We start from the raw sequence: 10,314 nt of genomic DNA, 5'->3' as shown, positions 1-10,314 counted from the left end.
CAATTTCTAAAAAACTAAAATATGGATATGTTGAAGATACATTATATATATATATATATATATATATATTAGCCAATTAATTGTTATAATACTTATGTTAAGTTAGAGATGAAGACTTGAAAAAAATCTAGCAACGTTAAATAATGGTTGAGCTATTAGAGTACACAGTAGGGAAAGAAGTAGACGATAAAGATTGAAGAATGAAGGTGAGGATGAAGGGGTGTGAATCATGATTTAGATAGTGAGAGAGAAGAGAAGAATGAAGATGTGTTATGGGGCTTTCTTTTTTTAACTTTTTATGTTTTTATTCTTTTCTGTTTTTGTCACTTTTAATCTATTTTGTTTTGGATTGCTAGATTTAAGTGGACTTTTAAATAAAATAGGTTGTGGGTTGGCCTTTTTAAGTGGTTAAGCTTAAATTTAAAGGAAAAAAAAAAAACCAATGTATCCCCTCACGTATCTGGAATCAGATACATGAAAAAAAAAAAAAGTCAAATACTTAAAATCATGTATGTCACATATCTGAATGTATTCATATCTAATACATATCTAATACCAATTCTACAATTAGAAGTATATGTGCTTCTTAGTGTAATAGGATTTTAAACTTTTAATTTTGTTTGTAGTAGAACTATGAACTTTAAAAATGTTAAATCATCGATTGACTCAAAAGTTTAAGCAAGGTAAATAACCCAACGAGTGGAAATCAATATCAATTGGAGAGTAAATAATATTGTTGGGGTATGGATACATAACCTCCTAGACTACTTGATCTAACATTATGTTAAATCATCAATTGATCCAAAATTAATTGGAGAAAAAATAACATTACAAGGGTTTAAATATATAACCTCCTGGATTACTTGCTCTAATGTTATGTTAAATCATTGATTAACCCAAAAGCTTAAGTTGATGGGCGAAAGTAAATTTAATATTATATCATATAACAAAAGAAATTTCAAAACTCGGATTGAATTTATAATTGGGAAATTATCGATTTTGACCCAAAAAGTTTTTCCAATTCAAAAGTAACCTCATTTTTAAAATCTACTTTTTTTAGCCTCTTTTCCATCTTTTCAGTCTTTGAGTGGAAGGACCCACTAATAAAAAAACCATTTTGTCCCTCATAAATAGTCATTCAATTGCCTTGAATATGAAATCATTCAATTTACCTAACTCACATATCTTAAATTAGAAACTTCAATCTTCAGTTTCATATTTTGTTTTCAAGATAGAAATGCTTTATGTAAAGTTTCCAACTTCATAGGAATAATCCTTTTCAGAGGGTTCCAAGTTCAGAGGAACAATTTTTATCCTTTTTTAGAGTTTCAAAAGAGGTAGATATGTTGAAAAGTGCTCTTTGATATCTTTTTTTTTTTTATGTTGAAAAGTAGTCGTTTATCTCGTAAAGTTATAAATTTGTCTTGTGAAGTTACTTAGAGACAAAAGTCTTATTTACAAGCTCAACTTTACGAGACAAACGACTACTTTTCAACATAAAAAAATCAAATACTACTTTCCAACATACCTGCCTCTTTTGAAAATCTAAAAAATGAAAGAAATTGTTCCTAACTTGAGACACTCTAAAAAAGATTATTCCTCTGAAGTTGAGACCCTCACGTAAAACATTTCTATCTTGAAAAAAAAATGTGAAACTAGAGATTGAAGTTTCTAATTTAAGATATATGAGTTAGTTAAGTTGGATGAGTTCATATTCAAGACAATTGAATGACCATTTATTAAGGGGCAAAATAGTATTTTCATGTGGTGGGTTCCTCAACTTAAAGACTCAACTTAAAGACTGGAAAGATAAAAAAGAGGTTAGAAAAAATAGATTTTAGAAATGAGGTTACTTTTGAATTGGAAATAACTTTTTGGATCAAAATCGACAATTTTCCTTTATAATTTTAAAAGTTTAGAGACTAAAGAAATACAAATCTCAAAATTCAAGGACTACATTTGTAATTTAACCATTTTTTTTTCTTTTTGCTAAATTTAACATGTGAATTAGAGGAACTTGAACTTCCAACTTTTAGATCAAGGGAATATTCTTTTAACTAGTTAAACTATGTTCAAGTTCACGTAAGATTTCTTTTAACTAGTTAAGCTATGTTTAACTTCACATCAGATTGTTAAAAAGTTTGTAGATTGCAGCATGTTTGGACATAGGTCCTCAATAATTTGAAGGGATAAACTACAGTCAAGCTGAAGGAGAAGGAGAATGTCTTCAATATAATCAACATGAGAGGAAGTCTAAAGCACCACAATAGAGGAAGTAAATGTGAACAAAATTTAGAGCCTGTTTTTGGTGAATAAATTAGAACTCTTTTGGTAATAAATTATGAATCATCAATATTGCATCTCAGTTTCTTACGTGTACCATGATCACATCAACATCCTTGACCAATTACTTAGGCAGATGAAATTACATAACCTGCCTACTATATTTCCCTGTGATCAATCTCAGTATTTCTTTGCTTAATTTTACAAGCTCTCTCTACTTTACCAATAACACTAGCTTACACATGAATAAAATTCTAAAAACAAAAAGGTTCCTTTTGAGAAGCTGCTAAAAATCTAGCATTTGTTGCTCTCTAATCAGATCTATTCATCACTGGAAGTGCTGTTATGTGAGCTGCTTACAACCCAGTACTGTTTAACAGCAACCATTATCTTCTCTGGCACAAGAGGACCATCCTCATGATCCATCAATTTCACATCCCATCTCATGCCTGCAGCTATCTTCTTCACCTTATTCATGACGTCGACCCCATCTCGGAGGATGACGATTCCCTCTGGTCTCAAAACACGGTCCATCTCTAGAAGTATGTCCTCAAGATTGCAACTATTTATTGTTTCAATGGTGAAAACCAATTAGAGATTGTTATATCACCGGTAGATCCAAAAACTTAAAATAGATTAAGACATATTTAATCACTTCAGTATAATCTCAATACATTTCTTCATTAGTGGGGCTCAAAAATTGACATGAGATCCAACAAATGAATTACCAACATCGATCGAGAAGGAAATGATACCTTAGTAGATTGAACACAAGATTTTCTAACTTTGACAAATCATGGTTGATTCTAAAAGCTAAAACTTATAAATAGCAAACATCATTCCCCCTAATGGTCACCTCAGTCCTGTATATGGATGAATTTGGATGCAGTAGATCTGGAGGCTTCATTTGTTATTAATAGGAAAAATAGCACAAACCACTCCTAAAAGCCTGAACTATAAGAGTTGTTACAATCACACTCCCTACACTTCAGTTTGATCAATCAACCCCCCAAATTTATGAAATTGTTGCAATTAAATAAACCTATTATGTCTTCTAATGACGGCACTCAAATAAGGCTATTATGTTTCCCGGCAAAGTTGAAGTGTAATTATAGATGAAGAAGAAGATTAAAATACTTACTTGTTCTCGTACAAATCGAATACACCATTTCCATGAATGAAGTCATATGTCCTCGGGTATGTAGAGAAGCCCTCACACCTTGAAAAGAAAAGATCAAGTTGAGACTAAAGGCAATCAACTTATTCTATTGAAGATGATGAATTTTCAATACCGTTCACTCTCGAATCATGTTTGGGAGTGAATTTGAAATGGCTAAAATCAACTTTTGTCATGTTCAAAATCACTCACATACATGTCTAAATCATTCCAGGTCAATTTAATGTATAATTTTACAATTCTAAATACAATTTTCATACAATCAAAATTGATTTCGAATGATTACGAGGGTGTCTCTAAGTGATCTTGAATATAATAAAGTGATGTTAACAATTTCAAAATCACTCCCAAACACTCCTTTAGAGTAGTGAATTTATAAACTCCTTCCTTCATTGCATAGCAATTGTATTGGTTAAAATATTCCTAGAAAAATCTGAAAAGTCTCATCTATAATACATGTGGATTAGGAACTGCAACTATCTAACTTCTTATGTTCATCCTCTTCGGATATTTCCTTTATCAATGAATTTGTCTCTTATCCAAGAAAAAAAATGTCAGTAGAGACGATTTTCTTTTTTTGAGACAGATGGCCTCAAAAGCAGGCAGCCAAGTTACTCAATATGCCAATGTAGTTCCACTTACAGCTATGTTGTGATTTCTTTGAATTCTCTACTAATACAATTTAGTTTCATAAACTCTCTTTAGAAATACTAAAATTACAGAAATCTAAATTCAATCAAATGGCTTTAACTGGGAAAGGAAAGAGATAGAAGGAACGTACCAATCATGATACATGCCAACAAGACCTCTCTCATAAATGGCTCCTAGAGTGTTCTTGGAAATTGTAGGCACAACATTCATTACCCAAGAATTTTTTGAGTGAACCGCAGCTGCAAATCCCCCGAGGTTTGCATTCATATCCATCACATTCCTATATCGTGGGCTGCCAATCAAGTTATTTATCCTCTTGTAAGCATTGACATGCTTCCTCCATATTTTGTTGTCCTCTTCAAAGGATTCAGCTGTAACATCTGGAATTAGACCCTCGGATATTCTGGGAGGTACAGCAAAAAGCCGTGCTGGGAACTTCTTCAATTTCCCTCCTGCTACTTCTCCATCACTTGTTACCTCGGGAAAAGGGGTGACGCATGTTTCCATTTTCTGGTACCTGTACATAGAATACAAGAAGAGGAGAGTGAGAGAATGCAAAAATGAGGGTCATAATTAGAGAAGTATTCATACTTAAGTATTGACTTTAAAATTTTGTATATCAGAACTGTGTGGATTAGATTGAGTTGGACTCAATACCAAAAATAGCTATTTCCCAAATATTGTCAATCTCCAATCAAATCGAGCATTTCTGAACATAAAAGGATACTATTCTCCAAATGGAGATAGTCATAAGTTTTCAATTGAACATGGGAAATAAGATGACTTCTATGATATGACCATTCATACGCCATCCAGAGACCAGATATAATTTGATCCTGGGCCATTTCGAAGTGATTTAACTCAATACGCCAAAAGTTGAAGCTTAGATGTAAGATAATGAAGAAGCCACGATACTGTACTTGCTTCCTTTAGAAGGAAAAAGAATAGAGCACAACAATGATAGATGATTACTAAAACAATGTACAAAGTAATTTATTTAGCTTGTAGCAGTAACATATATCAAACAATATGGATAAGATCAGAAGAGTGTTCTCTACACAAACTCACCAGACATCTTCTACATCATTTGCTTCACATATTTTTGCAGTCTTCTTCCTTTTACAGGATTTGTCATTTTCCTTTTTCCTCCAGATGGCAATATCTCCCTTCTCATATTTTTTCTCCCAGCAAAGCTGCTCGGCTAGCTCTTCGATTTTCTTCTGCTCTGCATTTAGATCCTCCTTAGCACGTTTCCATGTCTGGTAATAGGTCTTCCAGTTGATTGGAGGGCCAGATAGGATCCAATAGCCACCAGGTCTGAGGACTCTGTCAACTTCCATCAGATACATACCATCTGTATCCACAAGTCCATAGCTTAGAGATGGATTGATATTTAGATCAATGTAAAATAAAATAATATATATATATATATAAACAGTGATGGATATTAGGATCTCGNCAATGTAAAATAAAATAATATATATATATATATAAACAGTGATGGATATTAGGATCTCGAAATCATAATATAATTACGGCCACCTGAAGTTCTCAAAAGGTACAATTTTGGTGTCATCCAAATGAGGCCTAAAACTCTCTCTGCCAACTGCAGATGGGCTGAGGTAAACTTGTTAAAAGAAAGAAAGATAATTCTATCCATTAAACCTATAATAGCTACTTGCTAGGTTCTTTGGCTAGAGAGGATTTATAGAATTTTCGCAATTGGTTTTTTTTTTTTTTTTTAATCTTTTGTTGCGCCTAAAAGATTTTTCTTGTCTGATGATTTTGAAGTATTCTCTCTCTTCCCCCGTCCTTTTAAGTTCTACTGGCTCTTAGGAATGGAAGGATGCCTCTCTTTTCACATATTTTTGCACTTTTTTATAATTTTTCCTACAATGAATAAAATGTTTCTTATAAAATCACACTTACACAGACAAGCATGTTATCTAAATGTTGGGATTAACTAGTACACCTATCATTATTGTTATCGTATGTTAAATATTGGTTCTCCGTTTAAATAAACTTTGACCACACCCATAAAAAAACAAATCAGCCGCAGATAGCAGACCTTTAATTCATCGTCCGACCATTGATAGAGAAGTCTCCCAGATCTAATTGATTTGGGAAAATTTTGAGTTCTTATGAAAGAAATTAGAGAAGTATATTGGAAACGGTACGAAATTTAAAACAAGATATCATGGAGTTCAATCACTCCAGATACTAACCATTTGAAGTCCATGGTATGAGGCATCTTGAACACTGGGCCATATCAAAGGATCTAGATGGAAATGGAAGGCGTATACTACCCAATACGCCAATAAAAGCAGGTACACCACGCTCAAGTGCAAACTGTATCTGTGCTTCGTGATTGTCCCTTGGTGCAAACGACACGGCTAATACATTTCTCTTGAACAAATATGCACCCCAGCTAGCAACCTGTGTCAAATTTGGTGTAATTAGGGTGACAATAAGAATATTTAAGATCTAAGGTCTGAAAATACAAAGTTCAGCAGCAGGACAAAAATTAAGAATGGAATGCTAGAGAACAATGTAAAAAATCGTTGAACATTTATAGAATAATGCACAAATAATTACATTCTCAACCATGCTATCGACACTTTCATGCAGGAAGATAGTTCATTAGTTTTTGTCAGAAACATACCCCACAACCAGTATCCAGAGCTGTTCTAATGGAACCATCTGCAATTGGAATAACTGATGCTAGTTCATCAATATATGCATCGGCTCCTTGAGGAAACATTGTCCCACCACCAGGAAATTTAAATACATTGCCCTGAAACTCTACCCAATGCTGATTTGCCTTCTCAACTGTCAGGCTCTTATATGGAACATTGGCATAATGAACATAATCACGGCCTTTAGGCCAAGGAAACGGAGTCATATAACCTTTGGGTGCTGGAATGAGGCAGTGCAACTTTTCGTCTACTGGAGGACAATGCCTTTCCCTGTATATCATATTCTCCCTAGGGAATCTCATAGCTCGGTCTTGCTCCTGGCAAGGTGTATAATCTGTGTACTTTTTGTCGCATGGTTTGAAAACCTTTGTTTTTGGTTCAGTAGATTCAGTAATCTCGATACTATGATGAGTTTCAAAGTTCAAGTCTTTAACAGTGTTGCAATTTGATAACCTGGTAATTTCCATTGCTATGCTATCTCCTTTCCCAAATCCACTTCTCTGCCATGCTCCCAAAATGTAAAAGAAAAGGCATAGACCAATCACAGCAAATAGAGATATAGGACCTCGGTTTCTGTTTGCCGGCAAATTATGCTTCGAGCCCATTATCTAAATGTGAAAAATCTTTTGAATCTGCAACAATTTTATCTAACTATTAGAAGCATGGACTTGGAGTAGATGCTATGATCAAGCAAGCAATGATTTGCATTAATGTTCAACATATAACGAAAGAAAACATGGAAATCAACGTGAGATGTATAATTTTCACTTCACTAGGCATTTCAAGGTTTACAACCAATAGTTGTCAGATCACAATTCAAGAATGATCAAAAACCCAGAAATTAGAGGTGGGAGAAATGGTGAAACTATAACACATACAGAATGCCATCATTTACAAGTTGGATACTAAAATAAGAAAAAAATGAAAACCACCAATGAAGTAACCAACCAAACATTACTGTCATTGATCCATTGTCACTTGCAGCAAAGCAATACATATCTATTCATAAAAGGATTAATAGAATTTGACATTCTCCAAGAAAAGGTATAGATTCGCATTTCCCTTCAACTTTTTTTACCCCTGTCATAATCAGATTCAGGAAAACTCAAACAAACTTTTAAAAAAAATCAGATCGAACAACATTTTGTACAACAGTACAAAACTGACAACTCCGGTCGAAATTTATACTCCCGATGGGTCCACTAAATCAGACCTGCTTTCTCCTAACAAACTTCAGTACAAATTTCAAGTTTCATCCATTTCATCACAATACAATGGCGACACAAAATCAAACCCATTTAACAAAAGATTTTCATAATGGAGAAAAATACAAAACACAGTAAGAAATCTGCAAAATTAAGCTAAAAAAAAAGCTCAAACGATTGCATCGGGAAGAATTATCGAAAGAGAAAGCAGTAACTAAGATCTAATGAATCAATGAACTTGAACCTGCCCAAGTACGAAGGATCTTGAAACTTCACAACCAAAATGACAATTACTTCAAAAGGGTACCTCCGACGACGATCCGGCGAGCTTTCCGATTTGCCCCCACTGAGCTGGAAAGAGAGATAGAGAGAGTTTGTGCTCGACAGTGGGATTGTAGGATCAGTGAGAACGATGCATTAAAATAGAAAAAGAAAATAACTTTATAGCTGTGAAGAAATGGAGGATTTAAATCTGAATCGAAAAATAATACAAATCTCAATCCGCCGACAGAAATTTCTTATAGAAATCCATTGATTAGCGAGGACTCAAAAATTAAAACTCGTGTTATTTCTTCTCTTCTTTTCTTCATTCTTATGAGTACTGTTCTATCAATTTGTCATATTATATGTCAAAAAAAATTATTTTTATTTAGTCAAACTTATTCCGACTTTTCTTAACTTTTCAGTGGGCTTTTTTTATTTTATATATATAGAAAATTATTTTAAATGATAAAACTATTTAAATTATTTATTAATAATAGTATTATTTACGATGGGTCGTGATGTACTATCATCGATGTCGTGTTCTATCATAGATAAATAATGAAATTATATTATATTTATAAATATTTTTGTTTATTTTTCTATATTCGAATATAACTTTATATATATATATTTTTTTTATGAATAATGAAAAACGTTTTCTTTTGGGGTATATATACCATCTTTTCCTCCTTCAAATATCTTCTTCAAATATAAATAATGCTTTTGTGTTTTGTCACGTTTCCTTTTAAATCATAGTTTTTTTTTTTCTTACAAAATCTTTTTTAATTATAGTTAATAATTTATAAAATAATGAATTATAAATTCAAATTAAAGTAAGCTTATAAGTAATAATTGATACTTAAAAAAATAGTAATTGACATCCAATTTTTTCTTGAGATCAATAAATTTTTATACTAAATGAATTATAAATTTAGTTGATAGTCATTTTTAAAATGGTAAAAATTTTGTCCAAAGATATGAATTTTTTAAGTCTATCCAAATATGATAGAGAATCTAGTTTAGAACACAATCAAATTGGAGGTAAGAAAACTTTTCTTACGTTTCTTTTTAATTTTTTTGATGATGATATAATAATATCTTGCTATATTTGCTAACATGAGCTTGATTCTACTTGTTATGATTTATGCTATCTACTATGTCGTATATATAAGGTTCAAATGATCAAATATCTCTACCTCTATGTGTTGTTGAATTAAAAATAAATAAATATCTTGCTATATTTAAAAAATATAATGTATTTAAATTATTAATATTTAACCGTTCATAATTGAATCTAATTAAACATCCAAGTTTATTAATTTATTTTATTTTTTACTAATTTTCAAATGTTTTTTTTAACACATACTTCATTAAGGCAACAAGCTACCCACAAACAAAATCATCATGAAGAATAGAGGATATCTAATCAGAAAAGCAAGAGTCTTGACAGGTCTCATGCACGTCTTGAATAGGAGAAGAAGGCATGGTACTAAAACAATCATATACAGCTCAAGCAAGTGAGTGGGCAATAAAATTACACGAATAATTACACTTAACAAGAAATGACATTCCTCTGAAGAGCAAGTTTCATTCTAGCACTAACCATTTTCTTAGTTTCTAAAAGATCAAACGACGACTCGTTGATTATATGGATAATATTGACCGAATCAGAGTCAATGATAAAGAGTTGGCTCGACTGCTCTAACAATTGAATTAGATAAAAGAGCCCCAAATTGATGGTCTTACATTCCAACAGTTTAATGAGCTATGATCAACATGCTTAAAACCAGTACAAATAGAAGATGCATGAGAATTACAAATCACTCATCCAAACTCTCCGAACTTTTTCTATCTACTCCATGAGGCATAAATATCGAGCTTCCAGCAACCATCCAAGAGAGGGACCACCTATCCGAACTTCCACGACTCTAGAAACTCATCAGAGTTAGGAAAAGAAATATGCCTTCAAGATTGGAAAGCAGGGAGTTACTTCAACTTTAACACTTGTTAGACACTAGACTTTTTACATGGGGATCCC

The 10,314-nt window shown here is 32.5% G+C and overlaps 1 protein-coding gene across 2 annotated transcripts; it reads right to left on the bottom strand.

The window, feature by feature from the left end:
- Positions 1 to 2,302: 2,302 nt before the first annotated feature.
- Positions 2,303 to 8,614, bottom strand: LOC120090418 (probable methyltransferase PMT14). 2 transcript variants are annotated; one of them, XM_039048060.1, is made up of 7 exons: positions 8,257 to 8,614; positions 6,774 to 7,439; positions 6,337 to 6,547; positions 5,180 to 5,465; positions 4,242 to 4,628; positions 3,425 to 3,502; positions 2,303 to 2,845 (listed from the first exon to the last, which is right to left on the bottom strand). In XM_039048060.1, the coding sequence occupies exons 2-7, from the start codon at positions 7,410 to 7,412 to the stop codon at positions 2,605 to 2,607; spliced, it is 1,842 nt and encodes a 613-aa protein (XP_038903988.1). In that variant the 5' UTR covers positions 7,413 to 7,439; positions 8,257 to 8,614; the 3' UTR covers positions 2,303 to 2,604. The 2 variants fall into 2 exon arrangements, with proteins under 2 accessions (XP_038903988.1, XP_038903990.1); XM_039048062.1 differs by having other exon boundaries at positions 8,320 to 8,614.
- Positions 8,615 to 10,314: the final 1,700 nt, after the last annotated feature.

The sequence above is a fragment of the Benincasa hispida genome, chromosome 11 (genome assembly GCF_009727055.1).
Source record: "Benincasa hispida cultivar B227 chromosome 11, ASM972705v1, whole genome shotgun sequence".
Classification (NCBI taxonomy): domain Eukaryota; kingdom Viridiplantae; phylum Streptophyta; class Magnoliopsida; order Cucurbitales; family Cucurbitaceae; genus Benincasa; species Benincasa hispida.
This window is presented reverse-complemented; position numbering and strand designations above follow the sequence as displayed.

Coding starts and splice junctions, on each gene's coding strand:
- LOC120090418 (XM_039048060.1), bottom strand. CDS start 7,412: ATGGGCTCGAAGCATAATTTGCCGGCAAACAGAAACCGAGGTCCTATA. Junction 6,548..6,773: donor CTCTGGATACTGGTTGTGGG/GTATGTTTCTGA, acceptor AATTTGACACAG/GTTGCTAGCTGGGGTGCATA. Junction 5,466..6,336: donor CATACCATGGACTTCAAATG/GTTAGTATCTGG, acceptor TTGTGGATACAG/ATGGTATGTATCTGATGGAA.